The sequence below is a fragment of the Erythrolamprus reginae genome, chromosome 2 (assembly GCF_031021105.1).
Source record: "Erythrolamprus reginae isolate rEryReg1 chromosome 2, rEryReg1.hap1, whole genome shotgun sequence".
Taxonomy (NCBI): Eukaryota; Metazoa; Chordata; class Lepidosauria; order Squamata; family Dipsadidae; genus Erythrolamprus; species Erythrolamprus reginae.
The window spans coordinates 112,458,040-112,477,471 of record NC_091951.1 but is presented as its reverse complement, the minus strand read 5'-3'; the positions used below and the strand labels follow the sequence as shown (position 1 = coordinate 112,477,471).

The 19,432-nt window shown below is 36.2% G+C and overlaps 1 protein-coding gene across 3 annotated transcripts in view; it reads left to right on the top strand.

Moving 5' to 3' along the window:
* The window catches only part of SPOCK1 (SPARC (osteonectin), cwcv and kazal like domains proteoglycan 1), a 585,260-nt gene that overhangs the window by 541,159 nt on the left and 24,669 nt on the right, over positions 1–19,432 (top strand). For 2 of the 3 annotated variants that reach the window (XM_070739206.1, XM_070739207.1), the window contains exons 7-8: positions 5,538–5,654; positions 18,429–18,650. In XM_070739206.1, coding sequence (XP_070595307.1) covers positions 5,538–5,654; positions 18,429–18,650 — 339 coding nt within the window. The remainder of the gene's footprint in view (positions 1–5,537; positions 5,655–18,428; positions 18,651–19,432) is intronic. The other variant, XM_070739208.1, reaches the window with a different exon arrangement.

The window sequence follows — 19,432 nt, the reverse complement described above, 5'->3', positions numbered from 1 at the left end:
AGCCAAAGCTTCTTGAATTAGGATTAGAAGCAAACAAGTTACTAAGGAAGTTCTGTTAAGATTGTCATAATTTGTATAACACCAATATTATGAAAGATTTGGAGTTCTCTTTAGTGATAGTTCCTTGCATGGCATACTCAAATGAGAAGTGATGGTATGAAACAACCCCTTGTCCAAAGCAGCAACCACAGCAGATAAACCATCTGAAGTTCATGGAAGATGTCCTTATCATCAATCTTTGATGATCCTTGAACAGTGGAACTTATATCCATAAATGTGTAACAGCCCCATGTGCCCCCAGGAGGACATGCTATTCTTATCCATTGGCGGATGGAAAAATAATTGTTCATTATCAGTTCTTTGGAAGGAGAACCCGGTGTCCATAGATAATGCTTTAATTAAGGTCTTTTATTTCTATTGTTGTAAAAATAATAGAATATAATAAATAAAATATAAGGTTGTATACCTTCTAATAATAAAAGGAATTAATAATTTTTCTTTTCCTGAAAAATACTTTGAAATAAGCTTTATTTCACATGTTTCTAAATTATTACTTCTGGAAACCACTCTGGCCTTTTAATCAAAGACATGAATTTACATTCAAAAGGCAGTATACCTATCATTTCATATACAGAGACAGAACTCCACCCATTTTAAGGAGAAGGGATAGCTGCCAAGTAAGAGGAGTCGGTCCTAAGGTCTATGATAGTTAAACATTTGTACAAATGACTTGGACAAAAGAATAACTTATCCAACGTGGCCTTCCAAGAATATACATAGTGTACAAGGTTTCACATTCAAAAGTGGTAGTTCAGAGATTATCTTGGAACATTGAAATAGTGTACTAAAGTGGATGATCGGATGCCTACAAATTAATATAAAGTTATATACATTTAGGTACAAGTGAAAAAATAAAAATTCATATTAAAAAAAAATCTGGCTTGTGTATATATGGTTCCAACATCTTAATATCAACTGTCTGAACATGAAATAATAGTGCAGGGTTGTTGATTAAAAGTGAATACAAGTAGTCCATGATTTATGTCCACAAATTGGACCACAATTGCTATCATAAATTATTGCAATCATTTTTGAATTAATGTGTCTTAAAATTAGGAGAGCTAGATATATTCCTTTAAATAATTGGGAGGGTGTAACATGACCAATGAAACAAACAAAACTATACTTACCAAAAATACCAGAATCATTTGCTGAAAATTGCTTTTTTTGGTTAAGAATTAAAAAGAAATGTTCCTGAAACAACAGGAATCTGTGTCGGCACAGATGTGTTCATTCAAGCTGTTTAAATCAAAGGCCCAAACATCACCAGTTAATGCTGATGATCACTTATCCTGTGGTTGCAGTCCAGGCCGTGCATTGAGTAGAGAGTTAATTATAAATCTTGTAGCTCATTACAAATCTTGTAAAGATATTTTGCAAACTGAATGCAGAACAGAATTATTGTAGATACTAGCTGATTGGGATTCCATCAGGTATGTCTCTTTCTCTCTTTTGCTTTCTCTCTTTGTATATGTGATCAATAGTGAGTTTTAAATCCCATCGCTACTGGTTTGTGCATGCGCAGAAGCGTTCCAGTTGGGTGGACGGAGTCTCTTGCCACCACTGCTACCAGTTCAATAAACTGGGAGCAATCCTGATGTGGATATTTGTTTGTTTGTTTGTTTATTATTTGAATTTGTCAAACAAAAATGAGAACAAGAATAAAAGAAAAAATACAATGACAGGGATGATAGGCACATTAGTACACATGCACAACTCCCTACTGACCACTTCAGTATGAAGTAAGGTCCATGGAAACCACAATTTGTGACTGAAACTGTGACAATTTGTAACTATGATAACTGGATCAGATAGAACATTTGACTACTCTATTATAGAAATCACATTTCTATCCAAACTTAGTTACCCAAACTTATCTAAGTTATATATGTGTCTTTGTGTGTCTGTGTGTGTCTATATACAGTATATCACACACACACACACATACACTATATGGCTGCCATGATTGCTCCTTGGCTCCTAAGATTTTTCTTTGCTTCCTACATAAAAGTCCATTTTCCGGATGTTCTGATACAATCTTTTAATTATATTGGTTCATGCAACTGAATTTGATTTTTATTTTGATACATAATCATTGTGACTACCGCTTCTGTCCTTTGCTATGCTATCTCTCCTTCTTGCTCAGTTTTTAAACTATTTTTGAAAGTGTCTTGCACTAAATAAAAATCCAATTTCCTAGCTTTGTACAACACAATGACATTCCTTGGACTGTATAGAGATAGTTCAGGGACTATATTAGAATATGCAGTGAACGGAGATATTACATTGTAAGTTATTATGTGAAGCATGTCCATTAATTCATGGATTAATGTGTGAAGCATGGAGGGAAATCTTCTTTTGTATTTGAATAGTGTTACTTAATTTTTTGAATGAACTCAAGTGAAGAAGAATAAAATGGCTTGAATATGTGAATTCTATCATTACAGATAATGAAAAGCTGGAACATCTTTTCTGTCCTTTCTCATAAATAATGGATTCTTCTGGGCACTAATCGCTTAGCAGAAATTTATAACAAAAATTATATATTCCCCAATAAACATACATAACAGAAATGAATAATAGATACATTTATCTAGATGTCATGAAAAAATATTAAAACCATTAAGAGATTGCAGAGGGATAATTATTATAAAGGACTGTAACTAAATAAAACAATGTAATTGTGATCCTATTCTGAAAAATCCAAGAATTTAACATGACAGCAGCTTTATTATTGCTTGGCAGAATACCTGCAATGAGTATAATTACCGAATCTACAATATTAATTCCTGTTTCAGGCATTTACATTTGTCCTATTACTTCATGATGTATGTAGCTAAGAATTAGCTGTTTGAGTATACATACATAGATGTGAATCAACCACAACAGATACATATATACTTTCTTAGTTAATGAAAGAAACTCGGACCAAGCAAATGATAAGCCAAAATAATTAGCAAAAGTGCGGGAAGGATTCAGATGCACAAAATTGCTTTCATGCATTTCAGTTAAAATGCATGAATTCATCTTATTCAAAATTCAAAATAGATTTCGTATTACAAGTTAACTGAATTTTCCTCTTAGATGATGCAGTCTCTGCCTAGTGTTTAGTTATTCATATTGACATCACAAATCTGTTATTTAAAACTTAACTTTTGAAATGTAAACTTGAAAAGGGAATTCAATTCTGATCATTGAGCCTTTTGTCTCTCATTCCTTGATCATCCAAGTTTTAAGGCACGAATAAATATGTGTTCAAGAAATAGGAACATTGAGGGCTACAGGATTATACAGATACTTGACCCCTGATTGAAAATTCTGGGTTTACTATTTCAGTGTCTGTTATTTCTGTAAAATAAATTTGAAATAAAAATCAGCCAGAAATTCAAATTATGTAAATTCAGTTTTTTAAAATTAATATGAGTTTAAGAACTCAGTTTTCATTTTTTTAAATCTTAAACTAATATTTATTACAGCTGAAATTAACACTGTTTGGAGAATAGTTTATATCTATTGACAAAATTGAACGGGTCCAAAGATGGGCTACAAGAATGGTGGAAGGTCTTAAGCATAAAATGTATCAGGAAAGACTTCATGAACTCAATCTGTATAGTCTGGAGGACAGAAGAAAAAGGGGGGACATGATCGAAACATTTCAATATGTTAAAGAGTTAAATAAGGTTCAGGAGGGAAGTTTTTTTAATAGGAAAGTGAACACAAGAACAAGGGGACACAATCTGAAGTTAGTTGGGGGAAAGATCAAAAGCAACATGAGAAAATATTATTTTACTAAAAGAGTTGTAGATCCTTGGAACAAACTTCCAGCAGACATGGTTGGTAAATCCATAGTAACTGAATTTAAACATGCCTGGGATAAACATATATCCATCCTAAAATAAAATACAGGAAATATTATAAGGGCAGACTAGATGGATCATGAGCTCTTTTTCTGCCGTCAGTCTTCTATGTTTCTATCCAAGAATCAGAAGAGTATTATTCAGTATTACGTAAATCTAGAATAAAATACTAAAGTGTTGAGGTAAATGCCATATAATTTTCTTGAAAACAATATAAAAATCATTTGCCTTTTAGTGTTCTCCCACTGCATTTTGTGGCTAGTTTACAATTTCCAGGTAGATCTCCCACCCAACAACTACCCAACTCCTTAGTTGTTCAAGGGCAGGTTGTTACTGTCACCTAGCAGAGTGCTGCATAAATTACAACAGGCATTTTAATAGTATGACAAAACAACTTGAATATATTGGATTTGGATGTGAGGAATGAACAGGGAATTCTTTATGCTATAAAAATCCTTTAAAATTCCTTATTCTGGAAATCATCAAGAACCGACTCTAAAAATAATTGTGAATGGTGGACTGCCACCTTAGAATTGTTTTATATTAATATGTTGATTGCATTGCAGGGATTATGGTCAGATAAGTGCATAGTCTATAACTGCAGTAACCATGTTGGTTCTCAATGTTAACTGATAGATCTTAAGGAAACAGGAACGATTAAGAAATATTTAATAATTGATGTTAGTGTAACCTTATTGTTTATTTTTCCCAAGTCATAAAATGGTGCAATATATGAAATTAATTTCTGTTGTAAGTTGCTATTTTTGCTAATATAACTGCTGGAAAACTAAAGTTTAGTTCTCAACACTGGATAAAAAATTAACATCACATCAAGAATGATTTAATTTAAGGTTGTTTTGTTCATGCTTGTTCTATTTTTTAATTATACCAACAACACACTTTTTAATTAATTACTTCCATCTATAAAAATTTTATCCTGGACAGAATTATTTAAGGTTTCAGGATTAAAGATTATAAATGCATGCACGCATTTACACCCAACAGTATGTGTATGCTTTTGTATACTTTTCTACCTCTTTATTTATAATGTCTTATATTTGAAATGCTTTAGTGCCTGCTACATGTTTAAATAAACTTTAACAATAGAGAAGGGATTTAAAAATGCCATCGAACTGGAAAACATGAAACCTTACATTAAAAGATTTCCTACTGGCATAGCAATAACTTTAAACTAAACCAAACAAGGTTATAAATTATATCCAGGGTCTTGTTCTAATAGCAGTGCTATTTTTCCCCTACTGCTGTTTGATTGATGTCTTTTCTTGGAAGATCTAAAAGGTGATACCTATTACCAAAAGAATAAAATAGAAAAAGCCCACACATCACTGAGAAGCAACAGAAGATGGATTTGTGTCCAGGTTGTACATCATAAATTATGTCTCCCATTTAGCCAAAATGCAAACATAATGATAAATCTTGTGTTGCTGCTTTGAGTGTTCTTGATGCAGTTTTACCCTTTGACCTGCTGCATCATTTCTGTTTGAAATTCAGTGGTCTTGGAATCAAAGTTTATTCTTCAGGCAATAAAGAAAAATAATCTTTGATAAGGCTGTGTTTATGATGTTATCTGTCATGTAATTGCTGTCATTCTTTTTGCAGCTTGCACAGACAAGGAGCTACGAAATCTTGCATCCCGTCTAAAAGACTGGTTTGGCAGTCTTCATGAAGATGCGAATCGTGTCATCAAGCCAACAAGCTCAGATTCAGCGCAAGGCAGTAAGATGACAAATCTGAGAATAAAATTTGAGATATATTCACATGTTCAACAAGAATATCAGTGACAGCTATGTTTTTAAGTGACCCAATAATACCTTAGCGGATATTTCCATTCCTTTCATTACTGCTTCTTTTCATTATGTAGGGATGCAGGTTTCATGTAGCCAGGACTGCCATTTTAAATACATTTCGAAAATAAAATAATTTCTTGCATAATGGTATTGTATTCTCTTTCAGCCCCTAGGGATTCCAGGTTTTTACCCTCTAGGCTTAAATGAGAAAGCTGAATTAAACTTGGAAATTTACAGAAATTAAACTATAACAAATAATGAGGAAGGATTCTAAAACAAAAGGACAATCAATTCATGGTATAACATTTAGTAACGTGTCTTGCTACTTGTTACTTTCAACCTTCTCAGCATGAGTTAATCTAAAATCTACTTTCACATTCATATAGTGGGACTGAGGTTTTAGGGAAGATGCATAAGTATATTTGATAAATACAGTAGTCCCTCGCTATACCGCGCTTCACCTACTGCGGCTTCACTTCATCGCGGGTTTCTGAGGAAGTCGATCGGCAGATTTAAACAGCCCGCCGAACTCGATTGGCAGGTTTTTCAAAAAAAAAATATATCTAAAATTGTAAATACTGTATTTAAATACTGTATCTAAAATAAATACTGTGTGGGAAGGGTTTATAAACACTTAAAACAATGAAAACTTACCAAACAATTACTATATAAATACTTAAATAAGTACTATCAGTCGATAAATTCCACATCGCGGATTTCACCTATCGCGGCCAGGTCTGGAACGTAACACCAGCGATAGGTGAGGGACTACTGTACTTTTGTGTATTGGTATGGATCAATGAAATGGTCCATACCAAGGTATGAAATGGTATGAAATTTCCCCAATCTTCTTTCTTAATCTGTTATGGAGAATTATTTAGTAGGCCAGGGACAGAAAATATAAAATAACTTTGCTTACAGTATCAAGCCCTGAAAGTTAAATACTGGAGGATATCAGGCTCAAAATCTTAGGTGTTGATGCTTCTTACAAGAATTTACAGTGTGTTAGTGGACTCTTTTTCATAAAAGCATTAGAAAGGACTTGATGGATCCCATTGTAGCTAATGAAATACATTTAGAAGGACTACAGATGGACATGAGGATTTTTTTATCCATGCTATTGTTTATTAGTTTATTTATTAGTTATTTATTTATTGGATTTATGTGCTTGTTACATTTTTGTTACATTTATTATCTCTCCTGAATGGAGATATCCCTTTCATTTTATTTTCACAATTTATTTATTTAGCAAATGGCATGCCATGCATGGACTAGCAATAAATATTAACATTTCATCTAGGTTAGTAGAACATAATAAAATATTTATGTTAAAAAGATCTATATTCAAATACCAATGTCTAGATCATCTAACCATTGAAGCGCAGCATCGTTTATATTTTTAAAAATCAGGTTACAAACACAAATGCAAACATTAAGATAGAAGAAAAAAAAAACCTGAACCAATTTCTGAAGAATGTATCATCCTGTTTCTGTGAGCCATAGCTATTGCTAGGAACAGGTGAACTTGAAACACACCCCAAAGGATTTGTTTCAGCCAAAATCTGAGACTGCTCTGTCTGATACTGGCTCCAAAGGAAATGCAGTCGAATTCTAGTTCACTGAGTGGGTTGAGTGAAGGACATGGATTATTGCCTGAAAATTGTGTCATGACAACTGGAGATATTTTCTTGTTGATTTGAGATGTTTTGCTGCCCATTAAAGCAGCTTCTTCAATCTGAACAAGATGGCTAAGGGGAATCTAAATAATAATAATAATAATAATAATAATAATAATAATAATAATAATAATAATAATAATTTATTAGATTTGTATGCCGCCCCTCTCCGAAGACTCGGGGCGGCTCACAACAATGATAAAAACAATATTATAGTAGCACAAATCTAATGTTAAAAGAAATAACTAAAACCCTATCATATTAAAACCAAACAACACATACATACCAAACATATATAAGGAGCCTGGGGGAAAGATGTCTCAAATCCCCTGTGCCTGGCGGTATAGGTGGGTCTTGAGTAGTTTACGAAAGACAAGGAGGGTGGGAACAGTTCTAATCTCCGGGGGGAGTTGATTCCAGAGGGCCAGGGCTGCCACAGAGAAGGCTCTTCCCCTGGGGCCTGCCAGACGGCATTGTTTAGTCGACGGCCAACTCTATGGGACCTTATCAGTCGCTGGGATTCGTGCGGTAGCAGGCAGTTCCGGAGGTACTCTGGTCCAATACCATGTAGGGCTTTAAAGGTCCTAACCAACACTTTAAATTGTGACCGGAAATTGATCGGCAGCCAATGCAGGCCATGGAGTGTTGTAGACACGTGGGCGAATCTGGGAAGCCTCACAATGGCTCTCACGTCCGCATTCTGCACGATCTGAAGTTTTCAAACACTTTTCAAAGGTAGCCCCATGTAGACAGCATTGCAGTAATCAAACCTTGAGATGATGAGGGCATAAGTAGACAGAGGTGATAAGTAGATAGAGAGTTGTTGGAATGTGCCTCCTCCTAAAACAAAACTAGAACATAAGAACGTAAGAAGAGCCATGCTGAATCAGCCCAAAGCTATTGAGTCCAGCATTCTGTATCACACAGTGGCCCACCAAGTGTCAATGGGGATCTTGAGCAGAAAGAGAAGGCAAGACCCTCCCTTTCCCCTGACCCCCAACAAATGGTACTCAAGGGAATCCTGCCTGCCTCAACCAACATAGAGGCGGCACATGGACATCTGTTTCAATAACCACCGATACACTTGGCATCCATGAATCTGTCTAATCCTGCCTTGAAGCTTTCAAGGCTGACAGCTGTCACGACCTCTTCTGGAAGTGAATTCCATAAACCAACGACCCTCTGGGTGAAGAAATATTTCCTAAAATATATGCAGTCTGAAAAAGCTGCTTGGATGAGCAGTGAAATGTCTCAAACCAACAAGAAAATAAGTCCAGTTGTCATGATTCAATTTCCGGACAATTCTTCCTGGATGACTGAGAATTTTCACCGATGACATGGAATATTGCTTTTTGGGAGCTTTAAAACTTTGATTGAACAGCTTATAAGGGCATCCTTATAAACACAAATCTGTATGCTACATAACAAGCCCAAGTTTAATACCATAGAGCAGCGGTCACCAACCGGTGCACCAACCGGTGCACCAACCGGTGCATGGTGCACGGTGGCCCGTGCACCATGCACCACTGGTGATCCATGAGAAAATGTTGGTGGTCTGCAGAAAAATTATTTGCATTTTTATATTGCACTAATACTGTCTATTTTTTTTTTAAAAAAAAATCATATTAGTGGTCTGCAGGATTTAAAATTATGAATTTGGTGGTCCCTGGCGTCCAAAAGGTTGGTGACTCCTGCCATAGAGTGTCTTAATATTTTATTTATTAATCATATTTATATGGCTGCCGAAGGAGTTGCCACAAGAAGCAACTCTGGGTTGTCTGTAGCAATTAGTAAAATAGCAAATGTCATTGGAAAAATATAAGGCATAATTACACATAAGCAAAGAATACTGAATAAAAGGCAGGTAAGGCTCTAATTATAATCACCTGCTAAAAGACCCACAAAGCCCTGATAATGAACCAAAGTAAAGGGCAACTTAAAAAGGTCTTTGCCACCCCTGCTCTTTCTCACACCAACCTGGTAGATGTCAGGGAGAAGAGAAATAAATCTGCCAGTCTGATATTCCCTTCTTTCAGCAGTGAACTTGTCAGCAACTTCCCAGATACTCATGAGAGACTTTATCAAACTTAGTCATTTTTCAGTCTGAAGGTTAAAAAAAATCACAAAAACCGATATGTTCCTGACACATTCTCAATTGGAAACATAACCTTAGCAAAATATTTTTAACACATACATTTATTATGAAGCGTGGAAGCCAATCTCTGTGAGAAATTTACCTCTGCGATCTTCTCTGTACAAATGAAAAAAAGGCAGGATAATTATTTTTTTTTAAAGGGTTTCTTTTTGTGGGATGATGGAGAAAAGTTGGCTTCTCCCTTAAATCAGTGATCCAAACTAGAATCTATTTGTGTACCATAAGACCTTTCTATGTTTTTGAACACTGTAATCGTTCAGATGAAAAGAATTGCTTTGGTAATTACAGTAGTACCCCTAGATACGAGCATAATTCATTCCACACAGTAGTACCCCTAGATACGAGCATAATTCAATTCATGCCTTGTATCTCAAGGCAACTCGTATTCTGGAACAAATAACTTTTTGCGCCACCTAGTGGACGCTCGGCTCGTATCCCGAATTTCAGCTCGGGAGTAGAACAGAAATGTCTCTCCCCTCCTAGCTCGTACCTGGAAATACTCGCATGTAGAGCAGCTTGTATCTAGAGGTACTACTGTATTTTTGAAATTCAAACATTCATACAGTTATGTCAAGCCACAGCAGACCCTTACACACAATGTTTGTACTTTTTCAGTTGAGATTATAAGAAGCAGAATCACATTATTCAGTGTACATGGTAAATGTGTGCTTGTCTAAAATGGTATGTTTGCCACAGTGCAAAATTTGTACAACTATCAAATCTACATTCCATTCTATGCATTCATACATGACTAGCAGGTCAGGGCAACTTGAGTCAGATGTACATCAAAGGAATTTTATATCTGAACATATAGACTAAGGATAAAAATTGTAGTTAAAATTCAACTTATTTGTTAGATGTAAACAGATTCTTCATATATATTGTTGTGGTTGGCTCTGGGCCAGCTCCTGCAAGAGGGAATTTGAGGCTTTAGGGAAATCCTTGGGTTCACAGAGACTTGTTTTATTGCCAGCAGACTCTGATAGTGAAGTTGATTCATGGGGAGAGATGGGTGCAGCCAGCCCATCAATCAGTGCTCCAATTAGTGAGATGTCAGAGTCAGAGGAGGATCCACATGTGGATGCCCGTGTGTGCAGGCTCGTGGCAAGAAGGGACCAGCTGCGCAGGTGTCGCTGAAGATAAGGGAGAACACCTGTTTTAGAGGCAATTAGGTTAATGTGTTTGGTGATAAATTACGGGCATTGGGGAGTGTGCGTGTGGGCATTTATCCGTTGAAGAAAGACCATTGCTACTGTTTGGATTATTCCAGCCTGAGGGGCTTCCCAGCACCACCCCGAACCCGGGTTCAGGGGGGTGCTGGGAAGCCCCCCAGGTCGGCTGCGACCTTTTAAAACAGCCGCGCGGCTTCCCAGCTGTCTCCTGAAGCCGAACACCAAAGCCGAACTTCCGCGTTCGGCTTCGGGAGACAGCTGGGAAGCCGCGCGGCTGTTTTAAAAGGTGACAGCCGGGCTGGGGGGCTTCCCAGCAACCTCCCGAACCGAACCCGGGGTTCAGAAAAATTTTGCCTGTTCTTACGAACTTTGTTCGAATTACGAACCGGCGTTCGGGAGGCTTCTGGGAAGCCCCGCCGCCCGGATGTCACCTTTTAAAACAGCCGCGCGGCTTCCCAGCAGTCTCCGAACGCCGGTTCGTAACTCGAAAAAAGTGCATAAGAAGAGGCAAAATTTTTCTGAACCCCGGGTTCGTATCACGAGTTGTTCGTAAGACGAGGGGTTCGTATCTTGAGGTACCACTGTAGTGTGTTTCATCAAAACTGTTTGGCAAGTGATGCAAGTTAGTAACTTCAATTGACACAAAGTATGGAAATATACCAATAAAATAAATGTATCTTTGACTGGAGTGTTTCACTGTTCTGTTAAACCAGGGCTCTCCAACCTTGGCAATTTTAAGACTTGTGCATTTCAACTCCCAGAATTTGCTGGCTGAGGAATTCTGGGAGCTAGTCCACAAGTGTTAAAGTTGCCAAGGTTAGACTACATACTGTATGTTATGCAAAAAAGAGCAAAAGCTGTGTTATTGGTCTGTAGGATTAAGAAATACAATCAATTTAGTTACCGTACTATTTGCGTTATAAGATCTATGAAATGAGGCAGAATTGTTATTGGATTTTATTCATCTAAAATTACATTGCAACCTTTGAAAAAAAATTGTTTTCTCTATTACTCCTAATTCCTGAAATAGGAAGCAATGTCTAGCAATTATTGCTTTTCAAAGCCTGTTAGTTTTAGGTCAGTATTTCTCATTATCATAGGCAAGTAAATAATTTTTAGAATACTCTTCTACAGTATATAGAACTTACATTAAGTGAGTTATTCTATAGGTGCATCACATTCCTACTATTGCTTACGTTCAGATAAATATGTATCTTAGGCAGAATGCATTGCTTACTTAAAATTCAGGTTGTTTAGGAAGAAACAAGAAAACATATTTACCGTTTTTGATCTTGATTATTTAGAAAAGTAGAGGAACTTGTGCTTTGCCTAATGCTGACATTAAACTCCACTTTAATGTGCTTGCAATTTTAAGTATCTCAGTAGATTATAGTCCTGGAAATGTTTCCTAGCATTAACATTTTCAACAGAAATGTGCATTTATCTAGCTATTTTTTCTTTAATTCTTTTCAAAATTCCTATAAATGAAAATAAAATAAATTTTATAGAAGATATAAAAAAGCTTGTAATTACACATAATGGACATTGTATTAAAACTAGTACAGTGATACCTCATCTTACGAATTTAATTGGTTCCAGGATGAGGTTTGTAAGTTGAAATGTTTATAAGTCAGGAACAATGTTTCCCATAAGAATCAATGGAAAAGCAATTAATGTGTGCAAGCCCAAACCTCACCCCTTTTGCCAGCTGCTGGTATTTCCCTGAGGCTTCCCTCCATGGGAAACCCCACCTCCAGACTTCCCTGTTTTTGTGATGCTGCAGGGGAATCCCAGCAGCGGAAAAATGGGTGCTTCACTGGCAACGGAATTCTGGAGGCGGGATTTCCCAGCGAGGGGAGCCTCAGTGAAATTGCAGCATCACAAAAACACGGTAGTCCTCGAAATCCCACCTCTGGACTTTCGTTGGCAGCAAAGCGCCCGTTTTTGCGATGCTGGGATTCCCCTGCAGCATCGCAAAAACACAGAAGTCCAGAGGTGGTGTTTCCCATGGAGGGGAGCCTCAGGGGAATCCCAGCAGCACAAAAACGGGTGCTTCACTGGCAACAGAAGTCCAGAGGCTTGGGTTTGTAAGGTGAAAATAGTTTGGAAGAAGAGGCAAAAAAATATTAAACCCCGGATTTGTATCTCGAAAAGTTTGTATGACAGGGGTTTGTAAGACGAGGTATCACTGTATTTCCAAAAATACAATTTATACCTGTGTTCCATATCTGATCTTTGCAGTGCATCAAAACAGAATTACAGGTAGTCCTCAATTTACAAGAGTTTGTTTAGTGACTATTTGAAGTTATAACAGAAAAAAGTGACTTATGATCTTTTTCACATGACTTTTATAGCATCGCCATGGTCATGTGATCAAAATTCTGACACTTGAAAACTACGGTAACTCATTTTTATGATGGTCACAGCATCTCAAGGTCATGTGATCACCTTTTGCGACTTTCTGAGAAGCCAGATTCACTCAACAACCATATTACTAATTTAACAAATGCAGTGATTTACTTAATGGTAGTAGGAAATATTGTAAACTGGAGCAAAATTCACTTAACAACTGTCTCACTTAGCAATGGAAATGTTGGGCTCAATTGTCGTAAGCCAAGGACTACCCATTTGTACCTCAATATTTCAAAATTAAAATGCAACATTGTAGATCAGAGTGGTGCTCTGTTCACATGTAATGTATTCTCTCTTATGATCTTTCTTCTTATCCCACACTATGGTAGCAATCACAGCTATTCTTATTGGTTTTAAAGGCAACCACCCACTTCAACATAAAGGAGACACTAATAGTATAGATTTTTTTTTTTGATGGTTTGATTTGCTGATCCATATTCCAATGGACTAGACCAGTCAGCCAAAATTCTAGGAAATGATGTCCACACATCTTAAAGTTACTATGCTTAAGAAACACTTGATTAGACTATAAAATGGACTTTGGATGCGTTTAAGGGTTGATCTGTTATGTCTTATCGACAATTTTCCTAGATTTCTGTTTTCTCTCATAGCTTAGCCACACCATACAACAATTATATTAAATCTCTTGCATACTAGAAAACCAATAAAGTGTGTATAGAATTCAGAATTGAAAATTATTTTTATAGTAGCCATCGATTTTATTATCCAATAAACCAGCTGATTAATTTAATAGCAGTTACAGCGATTTTATTAGTGAATTAATCCTCTTAGTGTGTATTTATGGGAAGAAATAAGCAGGAAATGGAAATAACATAACTGTGTACATTGTACAAGAGATGGAAGGTTAATATTGGACCTGGAATATGTAATAATCTTGTTTTTAATATGCAAAATATCTCCTTTGGCAGAAAAAGTTAGGGAGAGGATATGTGAACACATTCATTTTAGATAAATTAAAAACATAAATTAATAAAGCATAATTATTGAAGTTTAAATTGTTAATTATAGAAATTAGTTTGCACATTTTGGACCATTTTGCTTTAGATTACAGGGGGTCCTCGAATTATGATACAAAAAGAGTGCTTAGATTTTTTTGAATTTTATGATAAACAACATTGTTTTGAATGTGTGTGTCTGAAATTTGTACCTTTGAATTTTTGGGAGGCTCCTACCAGAGAGTCCGGCAGAACAATAAAAAGAAAAAAGGAAATCATATTATTGAAATAAAATGCTCTTAAGATATCCACATTAAAAGGGACATCTCTGTTTTATGGAATAAATTGTATTAATAAATAATGGTTGACCCACCCCATGGGCATTTTCAGGAAGAGCAAAAAGGGTCAAACAGCATCTGCACTATGATCATCACATAAATGAAATAAATTATATAATGTGCATCATACGTATGATGTTACATTGACTCATAAAACATCATCACAGGATTGAACCAGGATGTAAATGATTCCTTTCGGAATAACAAAAACTCTGTTGAAGTTCAGCTCAGCATCCTTTTCCCCACCATTTCTGCTGCTTGTATTCCATGATATTATAAAGCATATTTATCAATAAACAAATAGAGTTTTGGATATATTTAACCGATAACATTCTAAAAATAATACATAAGTTTATAAACAGATTCTTGATTAACTTACCGATATACCTCATTCAAGAAATGTTCAATGTTTAATAGTGAGCCAGACCTTTTTTTCTCCAAAGTTGCTGAAGTTCATTTAGCTAACTGTGAACAAGAATTAGCACTATTTGATATATTTTTTTATTTTATTTATTTTATTTTATTTTATTAATAGAGTTGAAAGGGACCGTTAGGTCATCGAGTCCAACCACCTGCCTGAGCAGGAAACCCTACAGCACCCCAGCCAAATGGAAGTCCAATCTCCTCTTGAAGGTGTCCAGAGTTGGGGAGTTCACCACCTCCCCTGGCAGGCAGTTCCATTGGTTGATCGCTCTGACCGTCAGGAAGTTCTTCCTTATTTCCAGGTTGAATCCTTGGTCAGCTTCCAACCATTGTTCCTCGTCCGGCCCTCTGGTGCCCTGGGGAATAAAGAGACTCCCTCCTCACCGTGGCAACCCCTCAAGTATCTGTAAACTGCTATCATGTCCCCTCTAGACCTTCTTTTTTCTAGGCTGTCCATGCCCAGTTCTCTCAATCTCTCTTCGTAACTCTTGGTTTCGAGTCCCCTAATCATTTTGGTTGCTCTTTTTTGCACCTTCTCCAGAGTTTCGATGTCTTTTTTGTAGTGAGGTGACCAAAATTGGATGCAGTACTCCAGGTGGGGTCTGACCAGGGCATAGTAGAGTGGTATTAGTACTTCCCTGGTCTTAGAGCGTATTCCTCTGTTGATGCTCAACCACATTACATGCTGCCAAAAAAAAGGAGCATCCTGGAACTGTTGCTCAGACCTCATCTGTCACATCTCTAGCTTATCTGTTAAGTGCAGCCTGTTATAAAATAGCATTAGTGTCTGCCAAAGTATCTTACCAAAGCCTCTTTTGATGAATCTTCTTCAATATCAGTGATAAGCCTCATCTGGGTTTGCCACTAATTCTTCTAGTAAGATGCCTTTTTGTTTCTGACAATTAACATCTAGAATAGCAAGTACATTATAGTGCCTTTCTAGTTTTCAGGTTACTTCAGTCCAGTTGATAAGAATAACCTTTACAACTGAAACATTGTATGGAAAATCCTGATATTGTTCATAATATTTACAAATGGAAATGCAATTCTTTTTTATATATATCATGAGAAAATAACAATTTGGATCTGTTGATTGGACTTTCGGAGAAGTTACCTACTACCTGGTTACCATAAGTTCAAAAAATCCTACCGACCAAGATACGTAACTATCTCAGAAAACAATTTGATAAAATTGTGTGCCGTTCTTATCAGTGACCCTGAAAGAAGAAAAAGCTAAGAGATTCAAGAGAAAGTGGGATTTTAGCACACCTTGAAAGAAGAATAGAACAGAACAGAATAGAATAGATTTTTTTATTGGCCAAGTATGATTGGATGCACAAGGAATTTGCCTTGGTGCATATGCTCCCAGTGTACATAAAAGAAAAAATACATTTGTCAACAATCATAAGGTACAACACTTAATGATAGTCCAGATACAAATAAGCAATCAAATCATATTAGGAACCAGTCAATCTAAATTGTAATGATACAAGCAATAAAGTTACAGTCCTTAGTGGAAGGAGATGGATGATGGGAATGATGAGAAGATTAATAGTATTGCAGACTTAGTTTGAATAATAGTTTGATTATTTGTTTATTATTATTTAATTATTATTTGTTTATTTATTTGAATTATTTGTTTAGCAGAGTAATGGCATTCAGGGAAAACCTGTTCTCGTGTCTAGTGGTTGTGGCGTGCAATGCTCTGTAGCATCATTTTGAGGGTAGGAGTTGAAACAGTTGGTGTCTAGGATGTGGGGTGTCTGTAAATATTTTTACAACCCTTTTTTTAACTCATGCAGTATACAGGTCCTCAGTGGAAGGCAGGTTGGTAGCAATGTTTTTTTCTGCAGTTCTAATTATTCTCTGAAATCTGTGTATGTCTTGTTGGGTTGCAGAACCAAAGCAGACAGTTATAGAGGTGCAGATGACAAACTCAATAATTCTTCTGTAGAACTGTATCAGCAGCTCCCTGGGCAGTTTAAGCTTTCTGAGTTGGCACAGAAAGAACATTCTTTGTTGTGCTTTTTTGATGATGTTTTTGATGTTAGGTGTCAATTTTAAGTCTTGAGATAGTTTGTTCTTCAACTTCCCATCTGTATGTGGATTCATCATTGTCTTAAATGAGGCTGATCACTGTTGTATCATCTGGGAACTTCAATAGTTTAACAGATGGGTCATTAGAGATGCAGTAATTTGTATATAGAGAGAAGAGAGATAAAGAGAGCACACAGCGTTGAGGGCCCCTGTGCTAACTGTACAGGTATCTGATGTGATTCTGCTTAGCTTCCCCTGCTGCTTCCTGTCCATTAGGAAGCTTATGATCCATTTACAAGTGTGTTCAGGTACCGCTAGCTGGTTCAGCTTAGTTAGAAGAGTGTCTGGAATGATGGTATTGAATGCTGAACTAAAGTCTACAAAGAGGACCCTTGCCTAGGTCTTTGGAGATTCAAGATGTTGCAGGATGTAGTGCAGAGCTATATTAACAGCATCATTTGTCTATCTATTGCTTGGTATGCAAATTGCAGGGGAGTCTGTGATGGTTTTCAAATGGGACAGCACTACCCTTTCAAAGGTTTTCATAACTACAGATGTTAGAGCAACTGGTCGGTAGTCATTCAGTTCCTTGATAGTGGGCTTCTTCGGCACTAGGATGATAGTGGAGCATTTGAAGCTAGAAAGAACATAGCACATCACACAGATGGGAAACTTGTCTTATTTGGAGGTTTTTAACCTGAGATCTTAAGAAGTTTGAAAGAGAGAAAATGTAATTGCATATTTTTCCTAGATATGCAGGCTCATTTTATCACAGTTAATTCTCATCCATGTACACCTGAGGTTTTAAAGTGATTCTGCCTCAAAATATATGCATGCTATTTTATCTTTTCATTTTAAAAAGAGAGAAGTCTTCACTAGCAGGTAGAATGCTGCTTCTTGCTTTCAAAGCAAATGTTTTCAGAGATGAAATGTTTTTAAGGAATGTGAAATTATAGATATTAATGAATGTAATGCAGAGAACTAAGATGTCCTTAATGGTAGCTCTTGCTGTCAACTTTTAGATAATTTGAAGGTATTAGTTCTGCTTCTATTAAAATTGTGAGGGAGGAGAATGCGTATGACTCCTGTTTCCATTATAAATGCCAATTCCAGCAGCATTGTGCACAATATTAAATATGATTCTTTGAAAACCAACATTCCTCAAGTATAATAAAATCACTTTATTTATTGAAGAGTGTTCATTTATAGATGAACAATTAAACTGAAGGCTGATTGAAAAAAGTCTTTATTTAACTGTCATGCGTCTTTATAAAACACTCATAATGCTATGATGCAGACTCTGAAGATTGTATCTACCATACCTTCAACCCATGCATTTGATTTTCATTTAGTCCTGAACGAAGATCATGTTCTATTTTCTAGCAATTCAGGAAGAAAAAGACCATGTGAAATCTAATTTTACAACCATCATTTGTAAAACATGAGAATACAATGAATTAGTTAGATTTTTAAATATTTCTTTAGATATCTGTGTTTTCTTCTCAGCTGGAGTTGTTTGTTCCTTCCTCTACAGGATTTGATACTAGCATATTACCTATCTGTAAGGATTCATTGGGCTGGATGTTCAACAAACTGGATATGAACTATGACCTTCTCCTTGATCATTCTGAGATCAATGCTATTTACCTTGACAAGTATGAACCATGCATTAAGCCACTCTTCAACTCCTGTGACTCCTTCAAAGATGGAAAGCTTTCCAACAACGAGTGGTGTTACTGCTTTCAGAAGCCTGGAGGTAATTTACCAAATTCAACCTGATTACAAATTGACCAAATTCAATATTGATTACAAATCAGTATTCTATAGTTTACTTCCAATAAACCTAAGAGGAAAAGAAGTTGTAATGCTCTGTATCATGTTTATAATCATATTTCTACAATACAACTGATGTCGTATTTAATGGGAGAAACAAACAAATTCTGGAGTTAATTCTCTAAGAATGGTATTGATGTTCATATTCATGCATAAATGATAGATGCCTCATCTATTCATCTAGAGCATGGATGTCATACTCACCGTGTCACACTGCCAACATATGAAGTTTCATGACATTTTGTGTGTGTGATGCCTCCAGCCCATGGGCCGCCATTTTGATACACTGATCTAAAGAGTAGTGTTCACATGTTAATTGCCTAAGGATGCCAAAATTCAAATATTTAATATTTGAGTCTAGTGAATAGCAGCTGTTGCTAAATGGTACAAGGAGCAATGTTATGTCCTTCCCATGTACAGTACAATGTACAGAGCCCTATCATTTCTTTAATTTTGTTTTTATTTATTTTTATATTTATTGTTACATTTTAATAAACTTAAACCAACTCTGGGTGATTTTATGGGTTAAAACTCTTCAAGCTGTTCTATCTTTTACCACATTAGACAATCCTAGTAAATACTTTTCTGATTTCCACCTCATGTTCTGTCAGCTTTTCCTTGATCTTCTGTTCTCTTGTTGAATATTATCTTCCTTTTCATATATGTATGGAAAATTCCTCATGATGCACCCACAGATTTATAGTT